At 39.0% G+C, this 22,744-nt stretch overlaps 1 protein-coding gene across 1 annotated transcript in view; it reads right to left on the bottom strand.

Moving 5' to 3' along the window:
* The window catches only part of LOC130541317 (uncharacterized), a 306,393-nt gene that overhangs the window by 226,560 nt on the left and 57,089 nt on the right, over positions 1–22,744 (bottom strand). The window contains exon 4 of the mRNA XM_057301604.1: positions 926–1,018. Within this exon, the coding sequence (XP_057157587.1) occupies positions 926–1,018 (93 nt within the window). The remainder of the gene's footprint in view (positions 1–925; positions 1,019–22,744) is intronic.

Here is a 22,744-nt window from a genome sequence, read left to right as displayed (position 1 = left end):
CACTTAAACAGTGTTTCTAGCTTGTTTTCAGAAGTTCAAAAATAATTGTTAAAAAATGGATTCGCATGTTAAAGATGCGTATCATCATATACTAATTTTGTTTTCACTTTGTTAAAATACACACAGATAAGCACTAAAAATAACCAGATAACAAAGATTGTTATCCCATTTCTTAACAGAAAATGATTACAATTTAAACTAATGTTAAGTTCTTCCTCTCCATATATGTTACCTGACCATCAACCACTCAGAACACCATTAAAAGTCATCCATATAAAGTTATCCAACTAAAAAGTTTTGCTTCACCCATGCCCACACCCACCAATACCCATTTACCAATTAAATAAGCATTTGCCCTTTACACAAATCATCACCTGTCTGATTTTTTGGAATTAAAGTCAAAGGAATAAATTTTTTAAACTTTTTATTATGAAAAATTTTAAACATACATAAACACATTATACTAGTATAGGGTAAGGATTTTCTAACAAGGAGATCCTATTGATTTCAGTCTTATTTGATAGAACTATAAACAGAAACGTAACCTAGCATCCTATTCTCTTTTATGTCCCTGATACTGTTCTTCACTAGAATTCCAAACAGGGAGGAAACAAAAGATATTCTGCCTCCTCCCTGACTCCATTCTTGGATATTTCTGTCCATATCGTTTCCCATCCATCCTCAACTCAACTCAATCTCTCTTAACTCTATGAGGAATTTGAGAAAATTAAAAAGACCTCATTCATTCATTCGTTCACCAACTATTTGTAGTCACATACCAGGAACCGCAATAGGTGGTGGAGAGCCCACACAGAAGTTGGACATAATTTCTATCTCATATGGAGCTAATAGGCTAATGAGATAACAAAACTTAGACAATTACAAAAAGATGTGGTAAGTGCTATAATGTGAACATACCACTTACCATTAGAGCAAAGAGGAGGATTCCATCCAGAGATGTAAAGTAGCTGGGTCATCAAGGAAGATTGTTCAGAAGAAGTAATATCTAATCGAAGACCTAAAAGATAATTAGAAATTAACCAGGTGAAGATACAGGGGAAAGTATCCAAGGCAGAGAGAATGGCATAGGAGAACTTGCTACATCTGAAAAAAAAAAAAGGGTCAAAGTTTAGAATGGTTAGAGCATAAACTTGGCGTAAGGAACAGCATGTTGAGGAGAGAATAAAGGAATAAATGAGGCTGGGGAGATAATCAGGGGCCAGTTTTTGCAGCATCTTATCTTTCAAGTGAAGGGAGTTTATATTTTATCTTCAAGGCAGTAGGGATCGTATATGAAGACCATGACATGAACAATAGATTTGATTTTAGAGTAATCCTCCTCGCCATATGTGATGAATAACAATGAAGGGAGGCTGGAGAGGACAAGGAGGGAAGAGGGACATGTGAGAGGCTGCAGCAGTATTGCTGGTGAGAGATGATGGTGGCTTCTTCTAGAGTGGAGGGAGTGGAGATGGAGAGAGGTAGAAGGATTCAAGGGTTACATAAAGGGGGAAGACAACCATTATTGAATGGTTGGTTCCTGGAGGAGAAAGAAATCATGATGCTCAGGTTCCTGCTTAGCCAACAGAGTAGATGATGGTATCATCTGCTGAGATAAAGAGCCCATTCTGGGCCTAAAGTCACTAGGATATGTCCAGCAGCTATGTTGGAATTAGGATGAACACAACTAGATTGGATAAATGCAGATCCTGGGAATCATCATGGAAGTTTGATGGTCATTTGCCTGACTATTTAAATGTGTCCCCTATTTGGACATTTGCCCCTTTACCACAGGCCACCAACCTGGTGAAGGGGAAAGGAATCCAGGTTAGGAATCAAGAAACTTGGATTCTAGTCCAAGTTCTGCCTCCAAGAAGCTGTGTGGCCTGAGAAAATCCCTTTTAGTCTCTGGGCTTCATTATCTGCAGAATAGTACGATTAAAATTATCTCCAAGTTCCTTTTGGGTTTCAACATCCTATTGCTATGGTTCCAGTTAATCTATTCCCTGTTTATTGAAGTGTACTCTAAAAATAATTAGCAAGACATTGAACAAGAATTACCATAGGCAGTAAAGCTCCCTTTGTTCTTTGATATTAGTAATATCTTAAAAAATCTTTTTGATAGTAAAAAAAAAAGTATCCTAGGTTGTTAAAATGACTATATTTTATTATTCTACAAGATATTTGGAACTGTATTTTTTAGTTTTCCTGCTGTCTTGCACAGCTACTGACCCATTTTGAAGAATTTGTATAACGCAGAACCTGAAATATAAATACTGAACCTGAATTTTTTAATCAGCTAAAAAACATCAATTAGTATTTGACTCGTCTTTAAAATTATTTTGCCAACTATTTTCTAGCCTTATTTTTAATTACAAGAGGAAAAGAAAAGCTGTTTCCAACTTCTTTCGTTATTCCTTCTAGAAGAGCTATCAGGTCTTCTTTCTATACCCCTCCCTAACCCCTACCCCTCAGGAAGAAACATTTAATTCTTAGGAAGAAACTTAGAAACAGAAGCCAGTCATGTTTCTTGATAGTAATTTTCTTTGTTATTGTGAGTCCCTTACAGAAGATATATCTGAAATAGATTTGGAGACTGCTTTCTTCCACTGTTATATGGCCAATAGTAGCAATCCAAGTCAACAGGGAATGAAATAAAAGCATATTTGAACACCAGACTTGTATGTCCGATGGCTTCTAGAATATTTCCATTGGCTTGTCTCACTGCCACCTCACACATTGGGACAGTGCCCAATGCATGGTAATAACAACAGCTATCATTTATTGATTCCTTAGTAGTGCCACCCACTGTACCAGGAGTTTAGCACACATATCTCAGTTTTCACATTAGTCTGTGTATTATCCCCATTGTACAGATGAGAAAAATTAAGACTCAGAGAGTTTCTTGCCCAAAGACCCTTCACAGATAGAAAGTGGTAGAGCCTGGGGCTCAAACAGATGACATCCAGTGTCAGAGTCTGGACTTTAATAACTGGTCTGCATGGCTTCCACATAACCACTAAATAACTATTATTGTTGAAAAGATGAGTAGATGCATATATGCTGTCATCATTTTATCCCAAATAAGCTTGTCCCAGTTTCTTTGCTTTGTCAGTCTCCTTTGCAATCCTATGTCTACTGATAGCTTAAAAGTGTTTCCTGCCTGTCTTATACTTATCTGACACAACTTACAAGTCTGGTAATATTCTAGGAGCAGTACAATCTCTTCTCTCTAGAGTTTACATTCCAGAGTAGGAGATGGATAGTAAACAAGTAAATACATAAATCAACAAAGGACTTACAAATTGTAGAAGTGTTTTGAAGGCAATAAAACAGAATAAAGGGATAGAGAGTGACTGGGGGGAGATCTATTTTCCTTTGTCTTCTTGATATTCCCCCTATCTATTCTCACTGCCAGACCCCAGGAGAGGTTCGGTTCTTGGAAACCTTATTACCATTGTACCTTCATACCTGTTCTTGCTTCCTCTAGGTGCTTTTTTTTTTTTTTTCAGTCTATCATGCTGACCTCTTTAGAATAACATCCCTAAATTGTCACTTTCACATATTGCATTTTGCTGTACATTGGGCTCAAACACCTCATTTTACACTCAAGTCCCTCCGTCATCTTGTCTCATCCTACAAATCTAAAACACTTTCCTTCCTTCATCCACAAGTGTCTCTGGAGCATCTCCTATGTGTTAACCATGACGCACTCCTCAACATAAGACATCTGGTCCTTTTGGCCAAGTTTCTCAAGTGCCCTACATACCCCATGCTCATTCCCACAAGCCTGATACCAGAATGGCTTTTTCTGCTCTGTCAACCTATTAAACTCTCCTTGTCATCCACAGCCCAGCTGAAGTCTCAGTTTTGCAATTAAGTTTTCTCTATGCCATTCTACACTAATGTCCTTTTCCTTAAAAATCACATTAATTTTCATAGCTTTCCATTCAAGTACATTGCTTTGCAGTGCTCCCTAATCATTGTGTGAATGTGTGTGCTGTACACATGTATGTGACTGAAGGCTGTACCTTTGTTCAGGACAATAAAACAACTCTTACATTGCTGTCTTATTCCTGAGTGTCAATGATCACAATAGCAGCGAAAATTTATTTAGCACTTAACATTTGCAAGGTACTGTGCTAAATGTTTTACACAGTGTAATTTATTACCCCTACAATAGTAGGGTGGGTGTCACCCTTATTATCCCCATTTGGCAGATAAGGAAACTAAGGCTTGGCTAGATGAAGTGACTTGGATAGGATTACATTGTTAGCAAATAGCAACCCGGAATTTAAGTCTAGGATATGTGGTTTCAATGTCTGCAATCTAATCTCTAAGCCATGCTGCCTGAACATGACCCTCAGCATTATTTTATACTTTCATTCCCCAGCTACTTCCCAGAAAGACTCAAGACCCTTTACAGGAAAATGCACTATGCTGGGGGTGGTGTGGTGGGGAAGAGAAAAGACGTGTAACACCAGAGCAGGATTCTGCCTTCTGGGGGTTGTTACTGTAAGGACTCCAGGGGGAAAAGCCATGGCCACCACAGCTGACAAAGAGGTAAGCCTTCCACTGAGGAACTGGTAGGTAAGAAGTGAGAATATCTTAAAGTCACTGGACAGGACAGCAGTGAGAGTCGCTTTATGGTAAAGCTGACGATACACATCAATAACCTCAGAGAATCACTCTCAACAGTAAGGGGACACAACGAACTCACTCAGAACTTCACTGTCTGTGAAGGTCAGAGGACTTTTGATAACTATGCTGTAAAATAACTGGAAATAGAAGGAGATGTATTAGACATTTATCGGGGACAAAAAGTGAGCTGTTCGGCAGTTAAGACAATCCTTAATATTTTTTTCTATTTTTAAAATAGTTATTTTATAATGTAGTGTTTAATACTGAATTGGTTCTGTTCTCTGGGAGTCCCACATTAAAACATCTGGTATTTTGCATCTCAGTGCGGATTATTCATTTTCATTGGTTTTCCTCTGGCCGATTTTTTATGATTCCCACTCCCGCTGCCTTCCTACAGCCTTCTGTTATATATATATATACACACATACACACACATATATACGTAAAGCTATGTGGACACTGTGGAATAAGGCTTCCTTTTCTAGGACTGGGCATTTTCAGGTTTGTCTATGACAAGATTGATGGCTGGGAGTGTGCCCAAAGGGCCCTGAAGTCCCAGCCAGCAACTGCTTCACTGCTAGAACTTCTGTGGGAGATGGAAGTTTTCAGAGGACTAAATGGAGGAAGAAAAGGTGCTTCATTAACTTGAACCTACCTTTAAAATTAGATGGACTGGACTAAAAGAGGGAAAATTCGGTTCAAAGTGAGGAGAGTAAGTTATGGGTAATAACCATAATCAGCTCTGAAGGTGTCTTCACTGTAGAGACAACGCATTTTTAGAGTTTTAAAATCTTGTCAGAAAATGCCACATAATAATGAAAAAGGCCACACAGAAGCATCTACCAAGGAACATTGCTATCTTTTGATTTTGTTTGTAATTTTTGCTTGGGGCATGGGTTTTAAGTTGTAATTGTCTATGCCAGCTACATTTTTAAAAATATTTGTAAAGTCTGTTTTTTTTTTTTTAAAGCACCATACAGTTGGAGTGTGAAATACAAATAAAAAGCTAAAAAATCATATACAATAAAGATAACAATCAATATTCCAAAAATACAAATGACTATCAAGTTTAATGTAAATATCTCAGCAACTAAAGCAAAAAGGAATTTTAACCAGTTGTACAGTTCTGAATTTAATGACATCATCTGCCATGGAAAGAAAATTATTTCTACTTTGTTTTTCTTAAAAATTTCCTCATTGCCCTGTGATTTCCCACAAATACATGCACTTTCAGAGACTTAAGGGGTTTTTCCCCTTACTTCTTCATATGCAAATGCAAATATCATCCCAAGCATATTGCCTAGTACTCTGTAGTGTATTGAGTTCAGCATGTTGAAACTTTCTGGTTTTGATTAAAACACACACCTGAAAAATTCATGAATGTAATATATTTCCTTCAAGTCATTCCTAAATACCTCATTCCACCATTACCAACATGTGCAAAGTTACGTAATTATGTCCTGAGGAGATGAGGCTCAGCAGGGTGTAAGGTGATAGGCTTGAAGAATAAGTGTTCAAAGACAGCATCTTGCCCAAGAGCCATGTCCTAACACAGACCCTAAATCCCAAACTACACCCATTTAGCAACCTTAGAATCAGCCTTCTCCAACTATATGCACTTCAATAGCATGCTTTGCCAAGGAGACAAAACCACTGTTTGTCTCTTTCTTTCATGCACTATCAAGCTTCCATGAATGACATGCTTTTGGTTTTTCCTTAGCTGCTTTTAATAGGTTTAAAACCCTGAGGGTGCTGATATATGATTATATAAACATTTTTTTCAAGATACACATTTTCTCAAGTCTAAATAAATAGCATATATTCAGTCTGTAATTGGCTTTTATCAGGAGCCATTCTCCCTCTCCCTTAAAAACAGTATGGGCTTTGTGGTTCTCACTCAAAGTCCTTAAAGAAGAAAAATATATGTATTAAAGGTACAGTAAGCTTTAGAGTCTTACATCGATTGTTCTCTGCCAAGAATCCCATTTTGAATGTTTTATTTTCCCCCCAAAGTTGTGTAAAGGAACAAAGTGGATATTATTCTTTAAATCTAAGTTTAAACAGCTTAATGAGTGGAGCCAATTGAAGTAAATCATAATTGCTAAACAGGATTAAGTTTACAACAGCCTTGTGAAAGTCTGCAGAAAAGCACAACACGAAAATAGCCCTAGACAACAGAAATGCATTTGTATGGAGCCGCTGTCCCAAGACTCCTTTCTCTAAAATGCCGGTATTATGAATCAATGTGTGTAAAACAGTAACCTTCGTGGGCCTGTGTTCTAACTTGATCCATATTATTTATGCTCCACACTTTATCATATAACTGGCAAAAATTTTCAAATAGTAAGACTCAACATGCCATCATCAGTGATGTACAATCAGGCTGAATTACTTTCTCCTGCATTAGTAAATTAGGGCAATCCCACCCAGTTGTACTCATTTGTCCACCTTTTGTACTACACAATTTTTCTTCAGACTAATGGATTTTATGCAGGTGATCAAAAGTTGTGGGTCTTCTTCTCAGTTCAATTAGCTAAATTATTTCTTGCCATTTCAAATTATAGCCGGAGTCTCCACAAGGCAGCAATTTTTAAAAAATGTAAAGTGGGATTATTGATGCTCAGATATCAGACCTATAGTAAGAATAGCCCAAACCCTGATAAGATACAGAGAAGGAAAGGACAATAAGTAGGTGAACTGGAACTATTGCCAGACTGCCTGCCCAACTTTATAAGCCCTCTGCCCACAATGATCTACTTGCACTCACTTGCACTCTACTTCCAATCTACTTGGAATTTTACTAAGGCTCTAAGATAGAGCAAACACTTTGGTGCAAGTTTCTCAACAAACCTTTGTCCAATCACTATTCTGGCCAGATGCTCAGGAAAAAGGGGTTCTGTGGACTAAAAATTTGGGAAACACTGCATTTTACAAAGCTCATTAGCATATTAAAAGCTCCTAGAAGCCCTACATAAACTTTTAATTTCATTAACTTAGCTAAACCCCCTGCTTCCCAAAATTAAGAGGACACAGAATCTCATTTTCAACATAACATCCCACAGAACCAATGTTCTGCCAGGATTCACTTTGGGAAATCCAATTTTAGAGCTCCAATTTAGCTTTCTGCTTATGTTGTCTTGATTGATTCAAGCTGGATGATATGTTGTAAATAATCCACTGTACCTTTATGGAGAGTGCCATAATCTCTAGAGCCTGGTGGATGGTTTGAGTTTTATGTCAGTTGGAATTTCTTGTGGGGCTTAAGCTACCTGCTAATTTTGAGATTGAACCATGCATTCACTGTTACATTCCACCTTAGTGCACAGAGTGAAAGGTTTTTGGAGTGTGCCAGGTTGACCTGTTACTGTAACTTCTACAAACACTTAATTTTTGCCCAACATTGAACCTCACTTGACTAGTATTAGGGTAAGCAAAGTGAATTATTTAATACTCCACTTGACTGGTATTAAAGTCTCCACTTGACTAGTATTAAGGTGACCAGAGTGAATTGTTTAACACTCACTCTCACTTTATTGAATCCAGGTCCAGGCCTTCCACAGCAAACAAACAAACAAACAAAAAACCATCCTTGATTAATTACACTAAACTTCTGATTTCCCTTTCTGTGGTCAAGTAACATCCTCAGAACACAACATCCCATCTAATCAGGCAATGTCATAGACCCTGAGCTCCCGAAATTCAGAAATCTGCAAAGAGTGTCTCCACCATCAATGTGATTCAGTGAGGACCTAGCATAATAAAGTCTTAGCTCCAAAATGCTAAGTTTTGCCAGAGCATATGGGGTTATAAAAGCAAATGTGTACTATGCATAATATTATGTCACATTATCGGGCACATTTTTTAAAAAGGCAACACCCACAGGTCTGAACAACTTCAGTTTTATGCAAATTCTGCATGCACTAAGACGTGCTTACTTGTCACTTTTTTGTTGTATCAGCACAGTGCCCCAGGGAGGAATCACATCTCACTTTGCTTTGCCATTATTAGTGTTCACCTTTGTAAATACTCTTCTCACTTGCTAAAGGTTTTCTGGCTCTACACAAGAGTTCTTCATTCACAATCTTCTTTTGTGACTGGCAGAGAGGAGATTCTGTGAGTACAATGATGCAACTCAATCCTCCTTGGGAATTCAATATGCTGTACCATTGATGCCCAACCCCACACGCTTTTTATAATCATAGCCATCATCTTTTTATTATGTCTTGGACTTGAGGAGGCCTGAAAGCAGATGTAACTCATGATGACCTGACTTCAATGAGAGAATGAACCAGGTGGCTAATTGTCTCTAAAACAAATACACTGATAATTAGCAGGAGAGCACAATGCAACAGAAGCCTAACCACCAACCTTTATTTAAGTTAAGCAAATGGGTGAGCAAATGATGCAGCTGCACCACACTTTGACGAGTTAATAAGGGAGCCATACTTCATCTCCTCAGCCACACTAGCCAAAGCATGCCCTCAGGACTTGGTATCAATGATACTAAAACTGTGAACTTGGGAAATTGTCAATGCTTACAGTGAAAACCCCTTGCCTGACTACTTGGTGGAGCCAGGGTTTAAGCTGTTAGATTTTCTCACCTATGGGACAGTGCGGGTCAAATCAAAGACAAAAGAAAATTGATGAGATCTCATCCATACACACTGGAAGTGCTATTAATTTCAGCTCTCTAAGAGTGCTAATTTAGTGACAAAATCATTGCAGATTTCATTTTTCTAGGGTTTAGCACTACTTGACTTGGGTTGGCTAATGTCTAGATCAGGGTTCAGCAAGCTTTTTCTGTAAAGGGCCAAACAGTAGATATTTTAGTTTTTGCAGACTTTATGGTCTCTGTCACAACTACTTACCTGTGCTATTTTAGTGCAAAATAGCAATAGATAAGACATAAATAAATGGCTGGCTGTATTCCAATAAAACTTTATTTATGAACTCTGAAATTAAGTTTTATATAATTTTCGCTTCAGAAATATTATTCATCTTTTGATTCCTTTTCAACTATTTACAAATTTAAGAATACTTCTTAGATCATGAGCCATATAAAAACAGGCTGTATTTGAACTATGAGCTATATAGTTTGCTAACCACTGGCCTAGATAAATGAATTGATCTTCATTCAAGGATTCAGAGATAACATGGGGTTATTCCTGTTTATTTGTTTCTTAGTTGCACAAGGGAATTCAGTTCATGAGAAAGAACTGAAGCCATAAGAAAGGGCTATTCAAATTACTCGATTCAATAAATACATATTGATAATAATCTGCTGTACAAGTCACAGGTCCTAACTAAGGGCCTAGACTCTCTGAAGTAGATTTTGACTCAGAGTTCCAGTAGCAAACGGATCAACCTTAGGGATCAGGCAAAGGGACTCTTCCCTGGATGATTTGTCAACAGGTATTAAAATACACATATTATGTGGCCCAAATTCTTCATTTCTGGGAATTTATCCTAACAAAATAACTAAAATTGTGTGCAAAAATTAAACATCAAGGATGTTTTTTACCTTATTATTTACAAGGGGAAAAAACTGGAAATAAACAATAGAAATGTCAAACAGTGACATTGTTATTGTCAATGTTAAATAATAGGAACTTAAAGAATTTATGGTAATATTCTATAAAATGGATTATTATGTAGCCATTAAATGTATGATGCATAAGACTATCTATTATGGGCAGGGTGTGGTGGCTTATGCCTGTAATCCCCGCACTTTGGGAGGCTGAGGCAGGCGGATCACTTGAGTTCAGGAGCTCCAGACCAGCCTAGGCATCATGGCAAAACCCTGTCTCTACAGAAAAATACAAAAATTAGCCAGGTGTGGTGGCACGTGCCTAAAGTCCTAGCTACTTGGGGGGCTGAGGCAGGAGAATTGCTTGAGCCCAGGAGGTTGAGGTTGCAGTGAGCCGTGTTTGCACCACTGCACTCCTGCCTGGGTGACAAAGTGAGACCCTGTGTCAACAAACAAACAAAAACTACGTATAATGAAAGGATGTTCATCTAGGAGAGCAAGCATGTAACAAAACAGTAAAGACCAAATGATCTCATTTTCACTTTTAAAATTGCAGAAAATATCTAGGAGGATAACTAAGGTGCTGGTTTGCATCACTGAGAGATGGTTTACGACTAGTCCTTAATTTCTTCTTCTTTTGTATTATATTTTCTTGTTATTTTCAATGCATTCATTCATTCAAACCATATTTATTAAGCACTTAACATATTCTAAAACATGTTTTTCTACAGTGGAAACATTATATTGTGTAATTTTTAAAAAAAACTAAACATTTAAAAGAAGAAGTGATCCCCCAAAACTTAATGTAAGAATGTACAAGCAATTGGAGTGAATTGCATGGATGCCCACCTCATAGAGGAGATACCGAGGAAGACGAGGACCAGAGTGACTAAGGCAGACACAGCTGGGAACTGGGTCTAAGATATCTAAAGCTACATGGTGAACAACTGTTAGCCATACTGCAAGTACCTATGCCACCCTTTCTACCATCTTATAAAACCATTTCCCAACCCTATGAAGGGGCCAGTGGATAAGACACTAAAACAAGGCAAAGATCTAGCCTAATAATACTGTCCTATAATGCCCCCTTCTTCTGACAGAGAGAGTGAAAAAATGAAAGAAAGGGAGATTTGGGCAGTCTGCCTATTCAATCTGGAGACTGAAAAAAAAACAAAAAGCAAGTGACTTAATACAATATCCTCATCATGGTAGAGTCTAGACTGCACTAGATTGGGATAATTTTGACATCTTTTGTCAAGCATAAGTATTTTAAAGCACATACGGCAAAGTATCAGAATATGCAGAAGTAGAAATGCAAACATTTCCACGTTTTTCCTACAGACCTCTTTGACTTGCTGGTCTCACTGAGGTATGTATCTTTTTTTTTTTTTTTGAGACGGAGTCTGGCTGTGTCACCAGGCTGGAGTGCAGTGGTGCAATCTCAGCCTCACGGCAATCTCTGCGTACCAGGTTCCTGTGAAGTGATTCTCCTGCCTCAGCCTCTGGAGTGGCTGGGATTACAGGCACGTGCCGCCACACCTGGCTAATTTTTTGTTATTAGTAGAGACAGTGTTTCACCATGTTGACCAGGCTGGTCTCTAACTCCTGACCTCAGGTGATCCGCCCCCCTCAGCCTCCAAATGCTGGGATTACATGCATGAGCCACTGCGCCTGGAGGGTATGTGTCTTTTCAGGCTCTAAGCCTAAATAATTGTTCTTCTGACATTCAAGATGTCAATCATTTTCTACTGCTTCTGAGATTATACCTTTTGTGTGGTTCAGAAAACCATAGAGATAAGAAGAATTTATAGGGTTATTGGAAGATGAGGACATACAATCCCAAGACCATCATTTATCACATATTATTTCAGCTATGAGATTTTTGTAGTGAAAACTCAGATATAGAACAATTGAATAACAATTGAGCCTGAATACTAAAGTGCATTGCTTTTAGTAAGTTCTCATATTAATTCAGACAGTTAGATGTGGCTTCAAACAAACTGATGCCTTATTGAAAACACAGAGTGTCTATTTCATTTTCTGTATCTCTCTCTTCCCATTGACATTGAATAATTCTCTTCCAGCCGCCTAAAATAATAGTTCTGGTGTGTAGCTGGCTGACAACCCAACATACAATCAAAACCATGCTGGCCAGATATGTGTAACTGCTTCTCAGCCATTGCTGATCCATCTGTCACTTTCCATACATTGGGTTGGAAAAAGTATTCAGTGAGCAGATAAAGTCTACCAAGCATGCATGCATGCATGCACACATCACACACACAGAGACACACATACTTATTTGCCCTGTATGGGATTATGTGGGCGTACGTATTTATCTAGAATATAAGCCAATATTTTTCAACAACAGTTTTATCTCCATTTACATAACAGTTTGTTGTTGTTGTTGCTTAATTTCAGAATAAGCTATCCTTTCTCCTCCTTCCAAGAAGAAAACCAGAAATGTTGCTTTCACTACTGCCATTTTTCAAAAGACCCTCATCTGTACTCCAGAGAGAACCAGGTTGGGGCACAAATATTTGCATCAGCTATTTTGGTTCTATAAACACTCAAAGGAGCAGCAATAGTAGGAACAAAAGAGAAACCTAGAAACAGTTGTTCTAGTCTTTAATATAACACTTAATATTTCCATTAATGTATGAAAATTCTCCAGATGCTGGTTATAAGTTGCATTGCTATTTTTACTTTTATTTTCATCAATAATAATCTCAGCTTTTATTGGGCATTTCTTTTCCAGAGAGCTCTAAGAAGTTTATGCAAATCATTTTTTTATCTTCACACCATCTTTGAGACATAGCCAAGAAGTAGATCATTTTCTACTTGAAAAGATAAAAAGAAATTGGTAGAGATGTCAGCACAGGGAAAGATAACTGGCCTGTCTCCAACCAATTCTCTCTCCAGTTATTGCCACTCTGGCAAACCATGATTTTTTTTTTCCTTTTTGTTTTTTTTTTTCCCCCCAAGATGACATCCCCCAGGCTGGAGTGCAGTGGCGTGATCTTGGCTCACTGCAACTTCCGACTCCCAGGTTCAAGCAATTCTCCCTGTCTCAGCCTCCTGAGTAGCTGGAATTACAGGTGCCTGCCACCAAGCCTGGCTAATTTTTGTATTTTTTAGTAGAGATGGGGTTTTTGCCATGTTGGCCAGGCTGGTCTTGAACTCCTAACCTCAGGTGATCTGCCCTCCTAGGCCTCCCAAAGTGCTGGGATTACAGGGGTGAACCATCGCACCTGGCCGATCTTTTTTAAAAGAAAGTTAGGTCATGTCTTTCTGATGCTTGCCCTGAGGGCTGCAACACCTTGCCTGATCTGTCTGCTCTGAAAGCATAACTCCTGCCTCCTCCTTTGCTCACTATGCTCCCGTGTTATTAACTGCCCAGGGTTTGGTATCCCAGAATCATTTCCAGTGACAAAAATTCATGTAAGAGTCATTTATGTGGAAAGCTTCCAGAAAAAAACAATAGGGGGACGAGGAAGTGGAACCAGGAAGGGAAGGAAACCAACTGAGATGAAAAATCAAGCAAAGTCCCAAAGAGGACATCTTCAGCTCAATTCCACAGAGAATCTCTGGGAAGGTGACCCTCACTGGGGGCAAGGGAGATGGAGAATTTGTACCTCCACACCCATCAGTCATTGGGAAGGGGCTTCCCTGAGGGATATACATTCCGAAAGCTTCTAACTCTCAGGATTTGCAGGCAAAGTGAATTCTGGCACCCTGAAGGCAGCTCTCCAACAAGGCAATGCAGATGCTGCCACTGGGAGAGAAAGATACCAGATGCTAATAAATCTGAAGGGATATGGGCAGAGCCATGACAGTGCCTGCTACGCTGGGCTTCTGTCCTAAAACACTCCATGGAGGTGTCATGAGGCCTCATCAAAGTCAGTGCTCCTGTGAAACTCTCTTCCCCTGGTCCTTTGCACAGGTGACTTCTCTTTCTTAAGATGGCCTCTGATTCATTTTCACCCCCTTTTCTCTCTTGTAAACAGAAGTGAAGCTATCTGTTTAAAGGAAGCTGTCCCTCAATCCATCCCTCCAATGCCCTGTTACATCCTTCTTGGCATTTAACACAATCAGTCATTGTTTGCTTACTTCTTGTCCATTGCCCCAGTGGAATGTAAGCTCTGTGAAAGCAGGGATAGTGTCTGTCTTGTGTCCACTGTATCCTGAGCACCCAGCCCAGCTTCTGATACCCAGGAGGCACTCACTCAACTGGTATTTCTTTAAGAAGTGAATAAGTAAATCATACTTTTTTACACAAAACAAGTTCATGTGCTCTGCTATGGATAGCAATTAACTTTAAGATACCTAAAAACAAACTTGGAAGAATAGAAAAAATTTTCATGGTATTAAAAGCCTAAACTCTACAGTGATATATTGATAAGCTAAGGCCAAAGTAATCCAAGCATTAAAAAAAAAGGAAGTTAAAGACGAAACTTTCTCCTCTACATTTAGTGGAAAAGTCAACAAATGGTAGAAATGAGAAAACTAAAAAAGGATTTTTTGGGGGGGATGTTTCTATTTTAATAAACCAGATTGTTTCTAAATTGGGTACGGGAACTTCTTTCACACATAATGTTTATTTTTAAATTACTCTCCCCCCTAAAAATAAGGTGTTTACCATGTAGGCTGAGCTTACTTGAGTTGTCTGTGATAGATGGATACAAAAACGGCCCCAATTTTTTTCTCCTATATTCAGTGGGAGTTGGTTTTTCCCCCTTAGTGAGAGCCATTTCTCACCTCTTAAATCTGGATAGTGTTTGCCAATAGAATGAGGTCAAAGTGGTAATGTTCCAGTTTAGATTCCAGGCCTCAAGAGAATTTCCATGCTTCTACTCTCTTGGAACCCGGCCATCACCATGTGAACACATCCAGACTGAACTGGAAGGAGAAGAGACCACAAGAAGCCAAGATGATATCTCCCAGCCATGACCATCCTAGACTAGCCAATCCCCCACTGACCACAGGACATGAACAAGCTCAATGAGATTGAGATTGGTCAAGCCCAGCCTGTATCAGTGAATCTACCCGGCAAACACACAGACTTACAAGGAGTAATAAATGTAGTTTTAGCCACTACAGATATTTGCTGCACTACAGTAGCTAAATGAAGCATTTCCCCCAGTCATTATGCTATAGAACCAACCTGGACTTGAGTCTCACAACAGCTTTGGTGGATCTCTGTTTTGTGTATTTTTATGGTTATTGCAGTTGTGGTTTTCAAGTCAGCTTAATAAAAGTATAATTTAAAAAAAGCCATCCCAGAATTATTTAGTATAAGTGATTAGCATAAAAAGCAACCTCAACAGGCAAGCTCTTTCAGAACAATAGCTCTTTCAAACCTCCAACAGTCTACTGAGGCTTAAAAGCAAAGCATTTACTTTGGCAAAAAAGATAAAAAATACACAAGCCAAAATAAAATAAAATAAGGAATACTGTCTAGTTCTACTCCCTATTATACCAATCAACCATACTCATTAAGACTTCCATGCTTTCTTCTTAAGTTTATAAATAGTTAGTTATGATTTAATAGTAAGAATAGGATTAAGTGAATCATTGTTCATTTTTTTTTTAAGCTACAGTGGTACGTGGGATTTTTCTCTTGCTGTTGCTTTTACCAGATCATCTGCCATTTCATTGTCCTGCACAAAAATAAAAATCTAGGCACCTGCCAAACCAAAAGAAAAAGAGAAATAGGAAGGAGAGGAGAGGAGGAAAGCTTTGTTCAATGTAACTGCTCATTGGCCTATATGAAAAAGAATAGCAAATAAACAACCTGCCACAAATTGAGGTGTATACGGTGGTATAGACCTTTAAAGCATATTTCAGTTGCCACAGTTACCATTTTGCAAAATAAAATAAAGCAATAGAATTGTCAAATGAAATTTTGGCTGCATTTCTCGTGGAGTTTCAATGCGTTTTTTTTTTTTTATTGACAGCCTTTTCCTCCAAATTTGGGTGTGATAGTTTCTGTTCTAATTATGTATTGTTCTGGGGAATGGCTCATTTTCTGATGTGTTTTTACTATATCAAAAACCGAAATTTTTAAATCAAATCATCCTTTCTTCTTCTTTCTTTTTGTCTTCTCCTTCAAACATGTATGCCTTTACATGTATTGTTTATTGGTTTATAATTGAATAAAGAATAGTTTCATTGCTGCACAAAGAGTTTTGGAAATGAAAAGTTTACCTCCTTATAATACTTAGAATCTATCATTTTACTTGCAAAATTTTGGAGTTGTGGTTCCCTGTCAGTTGTTAAGGCACCCTGTAAACTTTAATTTACCCAGTGTAAACCTTGAAGAATCCTGGATGAAATAACATGGATGAAATAGCAACAGACCCTTGTCTGATCTTTTGTCCTAGCCTTCCATGGTGAACATTTTTTTTTTTTTTTTTTTGCAGTGCTTCCTAGAACCTATTTTCCCTTTCTCCTTTCCTAATTTCACTCTGAATTTTTGAGGCATGTGGTTTGGGCGGGATTGATCCCATTCCCAGTTGTATCCAGCCATGTGTTTGCTTAAGCCAATCAGTGTATCTCATCTGCTGTGTAACTATGAAACAAAACTGATAGATGCACTATTTGAGCCCAATGTAAGTTCTCATCTGAATCATTCCCTCTGGAATGATCAATTGAAACCTCTAATGAATGCTATTTTCTTCTTTCGGCCAGTTTGAGTTGAGTTGTACACCATCAAGTATTATCAAAAAATTAAAATTTGAAACAGAACTACTGAAAGATAACATGACAAACTTTGGAAATTAATGTGTTTCTCATTAAGAGTATCCAAGTGGGGTGGAACAGCAGAGAAGAAATCCAAGCATCATAGAAAGAGTTTTCTTCTAAAATTACTATCAACCCTTTTGCTCCTGAATAGTGAATCAAAATGCATGAAAGTTAGATTAATATAAAGCCCACCGCCTGTCTCACCCAGATGGATAGTAAAGTCACAGACATGGCAAGTATAGAGAAGCCGAACACCCAGATTCCCTTGAAATAATTAATGCACCAAATAATTGCCTCAGAGCCCCTCTTTGTTTTGCTACAGGAGTCTTAGTCTGTGGGAGCCAACCATGAAAATAGAAACCACTCTAGACACTCAACTGAGAAGTCAAACAGGGATAGGATGGCAACCCAGAAATTAGCAACTGCGTGAAGCTGGAGAATCCCTTAGGCAGGAGGTTCAAAGGGAGGCGGTATTACTGGAGCCCAGGGCTGAAGGGGGAGATACCAGAACCACAAAGGACCTGACCAGTGAGAGGTGGTGCCACAGAGGATGCTCAGGCCCCGCTAGTAACGCTGCAGGAGGTATAGAAAGGAGGAGAAATATCTTGGCTTTCCCCTTCCTCCCACACTCTAGTCTCTTGCAAGGGCCTCCTAGCAGCCAACACAGCCAAAAGCCCCAGACCAGAGAGCCTAGAAAACACAGTCTGTAGTTATCAGCTCATCTGTGACACAGGGCAGAGCAGGACAAAGGCAAAGAGTAAATCTGAGTCAAGGACCAGCACAGGATCTAATCCACACTGGGTGATAGAAGCACACTGACCTCAGCATACACAGGTAAGGGACAAAACCATGGGATGCTCTTTGTCTCCAACCACAATCAAATCAAAGCCAAAATTCAAGGTATTTGTTAAACTTAGTGCCATGTGTTCAATCAGCTCCTGCTTATGATTCATAATTGGAGTGTTCCATGCTTCCTGATCCCCTGCTCAGACTCTTCTTCTCTAGCAGTTTTCCCCATCTCACTAAACAGCAACCCCATCCTAACAATTGCACAGGCCAAAAATCTTGACTTATTTCTATCTCTCTCTGCCCCCAGACCACATCTGCCAGCAAAGTTTAACAGCTCTAGCTTCAAAATATATCTAGAAGCTGAATACACCTCCACTTGTGGGGCTGCCATGCTGGTTCCAGCCACTATAATCTCTACCTGAATCACTGCAGTCACCTTGTAGCAGGTCTCCTTGCCTCTGCTCTCGTCCCCCCTCACCCTACTGCACAGAGGAGCTGGGACAATCCTTGTAAAATATGTTTGTTTCTGTCATGCCTCTGCTCAAACATCCATGACTCCCATTTCCTTCTGTGTATTGTAAGCCCAAGGAAACCTTTCAGGAACAAGACCTCTTCAAGTCCAGCAAATTCATCTTGGATAATGACAGTGGGGACTGTCATTAAATCCATGAAATTAGGCTACAGTTTATGGTTTAAAAAACAGTTCTAACCATTTGTACCTGCAATGTTGTAAAATGCTATTCCATGTCCAGAGCACTGTTGCTGACACAGTAAATATTTGTTGAAAGGTGTAAATTTTGAATGGGTAGATGGATGAATGGATTGATGGACATATCAAGAATGTGAGATTAACATAGAGCTGATTAAGTGGTTTGAGCTGATAGAATATTATTTTTTTAGATTATTTAGATAGGACTTTGAAAGGAATCCATTCAAACCATGCTCTGAGTTATTTATAAAGTGAACTATGTTATGTAACTTATTTTTGTAAATCTGCAACTTTGTGAGTTTGGATAAAAATGGTTGTAAAGAATAAGAATTAACCCAAGCAATATAGATATTTCCAAACCAGAATTATTGCCCAGAGCCAAACTCTACAACTTAACCAAGCTACCTTGAACAAAGTTTATTATTGAATGTGTGAGGCAGCCAATATCATCTTTACATGAATAAGTAAATTGAGGCCCAAATGGTTTATTCAATCTACTTTTTAAAGAAATATTATTGCATAACCACTGTAGGTTAGGCACCGGATAGGACAGGAATGATTTTAACATGAACAAAGCAGACACAAATGCTAGGCTCATAGGATGCTAGGAGAAATCAACTTTGATCAAATAACCATAAGTAATATGCATACTACAAGTAGAGACAGGCAGAGCTGTGAGAAATGTAACAAAGGGAACAAACGAAGTCTAAGAGTTTAAGCTGGGACTTGGAGAAGATAATAGTGCAAACGCTTTTAGTGGTTCTCAAACTTCAGGATGCCTCAGAATCACCTGGAAGGTTTGTTAAAACACAGATTGCTGGGTTCAGCCTCAGAGTTTCTGATTCAGTAGGTGTGGGCTGGGACCTGAGAATTTGCATCTCTAACAAGTTCCCAGGTTGATACTGTTGCTGCAGTTTTGGGGGCTGCATGTTGAGACCTACTGAGCTAGGTAAAGTTGGACACCAGAGGCTGGGGAAGAGGTCTTCCAGGCATGGGAACAGCATGTGGGAAGCCCCTGGTATAAAATTTTGGAATCAAAATAATGCCTTATATTATTCAGGATCCCAGCAAGAAACGATGATACACTTAAGCCATATAATTTTGAAAAGTTTAATGAAGTGACTATTCACAAATCTTTAGGCAGAGATAAGGGAAATGAACCAAGGAAGAGATGCTAAAACATCAAAGGCTAGCAACAAAGGAGACTCTACCTGCCCTAAAACTCAGGGGCATGGGAAGAGATCAGAAAGGAAAACCAGAGAGAGCTGGAGCCCCAGGACAAAGCCGCCTCACGGGAGCAGTGACCCTTGGTAGGGAAAGGTAGATCTTTCCAACCTACAACCTGGCAGGGAGAGGGCCAGGACTGATTCATCTTCTCCCCGCAACCTCCCATTTTCCAAACTCATTTCAGTGACAATGAAAAGCCAGAGGTCAAGGAAGCGCAGGTGATGCTTCCCAGGAAGTCAGGCTCCTGAGGCCCAGAGCAGAAGGGAGAAACATGCAAAAGGGCACAGAGGGGCACGCAGAGAACACCAGCATTTGCCATGGGCTAGAAGAGGCAGGCAGGCAGGACCTTGTGGAAGCCTTTGTAACCAGTTTTCTATTGCGATGTGACACATCACCACAAACTTAGCTGCTTAAAATAACATATATTTATCATCTCCCAATTCTGTGGGCCTGGAGTCCAGGGCATGCTCAGCTGGGCTCCCTGCTTCAGCTTCTCACCAGGCTGCAATTAAGAGGTGGAGTTTAACGAAGGTAGCATAAACACTGGGGTGACAGCCCACCATCTGCCATATTCTATTGGTTAGAAGCAAGTTGCAGGTCCCACACACACACAGGGGAGGGGATTAGACAAGGACACGGATAATAGAAGTCAGGATCATTGGCAGTTACCTTAGAGCTTCTCCACATTATCACCTAATATTAAAAACCATATTAAGGACTTAAGATTTTATCTTAAAGCCAATAATGTGAAACCATTCAAAGAGCATACTAGATTGAGAAGCTGCAGAATTAGATCTACACTTTAAGGCTCACGTTAGTTCTCAGATAGTGGATTACCAGAAAACACAGAGGGTCTACTTATGGTCACAGAGTTAGTTAGTAGCTGAGCCAGGGCTACAGCTCTTTGAGAACTACCATGCTTCAGTGTTATTACAAGGTCCCTTTCTGTTCCATAATGCCATATTTCTCTGCATCTACAAGATGATTAACTGTCAAATTTAATAGTGTAGCATCAACGTGAAGGATAGAGAAGTAACAGAGAGACTATTTTGGTTAGCAAATATTTGGACTTGGTCTTATATAAAATCTAAAACAAATTCAGAGTTTAATTTTTTCCCCTTTAAAACATTTATGTGTATGGACTCTTTCTTTGGAAATAAAAGTTCTTTCTCCTGGACGTCATCTGGAGGGGTACTGGATCCCTCATGCAAGTGGAAGAACTCTGAGTTCACTCACCTCTCCCTTCAGCTGCTGGTCTACCTGGGCTCCCAGACCTTGAAGCAGGATCTAAGCCCTCTCACATGCTACAGGTAGGAACATAATTAGGTACAAGCTTTCTGGAAAGAAACAGCAAAATATGCATCCAGAGCCTTGCAGTGGTATATGCTGGCTCGCGAGAACCAATCGTTTAATTATCAGGAATTTTCCAAGCCAGGCATTAAACCATTGGTAGCTTGAAATCAGCAATGGTTGGAATACTTATACTCTAGAAACTGGCGAATGCTACAAATCAGGGTGGGTTTTTTTTTTTTCTGTAAGATTTTTGTTGAACATTTACCAGCACACCACTGCTTTAAAGTGTTCAAACTCTCAATCCTAACAACTCTACTCTAAGAAATATTCAGAGAAGCAAACAAATATTTACATATAAAAAAGTTCTTTGTAGAAAATAAAGTTGGAAATAACCCAAATATCTAAGAAGCAGCAGATTAAATGAAATGCTATGTAGCCACTAAAATTATATTTTTAAATCTATTTGATGACATGGAAAATTATTCAGCATATAAGGGGAAATGAGAATATAAAACTCCATATATAGTACAAGAGAAAATTTTTGTAAGGAAATAGTACGTACATATATACAGAAAAAGAATTTAAATTTTTTTAAAAAACTCATATAGTATCAGTGATATCTTTGGTAGGATAAAAGGTAACTTTTATTTTCTTTTTTATCTTTGTACATTTTCGAACTATTCTTTGATAAACATGTATTACATTTGTAATCAGTCAAAAATAAATACTATCCAAAAAAAAGTAAGGTCAGAAGAAACTGGAAAACATGAGCTTAAAATCAGCCAACATTTTATGCTTACCATAGCATTTGCTGCACCATATTGACACCTACCAATCAGAAATAGACTATATACTTTCTGCATCCCAGGTATAATAGGATGGTGACTCTGGATTGTATTGAGTCTGTGCATTTTTAGTTCTCTAAACTCTTAAGGATGTAGCCAGTTTTCAGAATGTAGCATAGAACTGCACTTCTGACCTAAAACCCATAAAAACAGTGAATTAAGCACTTAATTTACCACTTACAAGTCTAGCCCCCTCTTAACATCCCTTTCCAGGCCTCTCTCTTAGGAAGGAGCCTCACATTTTCTTGTAGAAACTGGAATGACACTCTGGCCCCAGCTCCCACTCCCCTCCATGACGGGCATGACTTATCTGATCAGAGAGTTAGGAGAGGCTCTTTTGGAGCCAGCCTGTCCAGAGGACAAGCATTCCACTCTGCTCTCTGCCTTGGAGGATTGTGCCCAACTCCCGCATCATGGGGGATGCCTGCGGTTGACCAGCTGTGCCAGTGACTGCAGGTAAGTGCTGATTTTACTGGTGAGTAGGCAAACCCACTGGGCCACAGATCTAACACATTCTCCAATCAAGTTTATTAGTAATCTAGGCAATATGATTTCCCCCTTCTCTAGCATCTATCTATTAATTCATCCCTAATTTAGGAGAATATAGAGATATTGGTTATTAGTCTCCTCTAATCTCCAACACAATCCATCGGTGTCTGTGTCAAGCAGAAACTGCTGAAGACAAGGGTGGTGTCTTATATTCCCATTTTTGTATTCATAGCACTTAGCGTGGCCATTTCTGCACATAAAAGTGCCCCATAGAAGATTGGGGGTGGAGGGGAGAAGAAAGCTAGTCAAAGAAAAAGATTCAGAATGCAATCTCTTTACCTGTTACCTCTTACGTCCTACTGAATTCAGTGAGAGTGGCCCTTCTCTCCGGCAGATTTTGGCCCGTTATTCCCATCCTTGGTTTAACAGTTGGTGCAGCATTTGTGGTTTAAACAATTTACAGTGATTGGTGGGAACTAA

The sequence above is a fragment of the Pan paniscus genome, chromosome 2 (genome assembly GCF_029289425.2).
Source record: "Pan paniscus chromosome 2, NHGRI_mPanPan1-v2.0_pri, whole genome shotgun sequence".
Taxonomy (NCBI): Eukaryota; Metazoa; Chordata; class Mammalia; order Primates; family Hominidae; genus Pan; species Pan paniscus.
The sequence above is the reverse complement of the archived record's forward strand: the minus strand, read 5'-3'. Positions and strand labels throughout refer to the sequence as shown.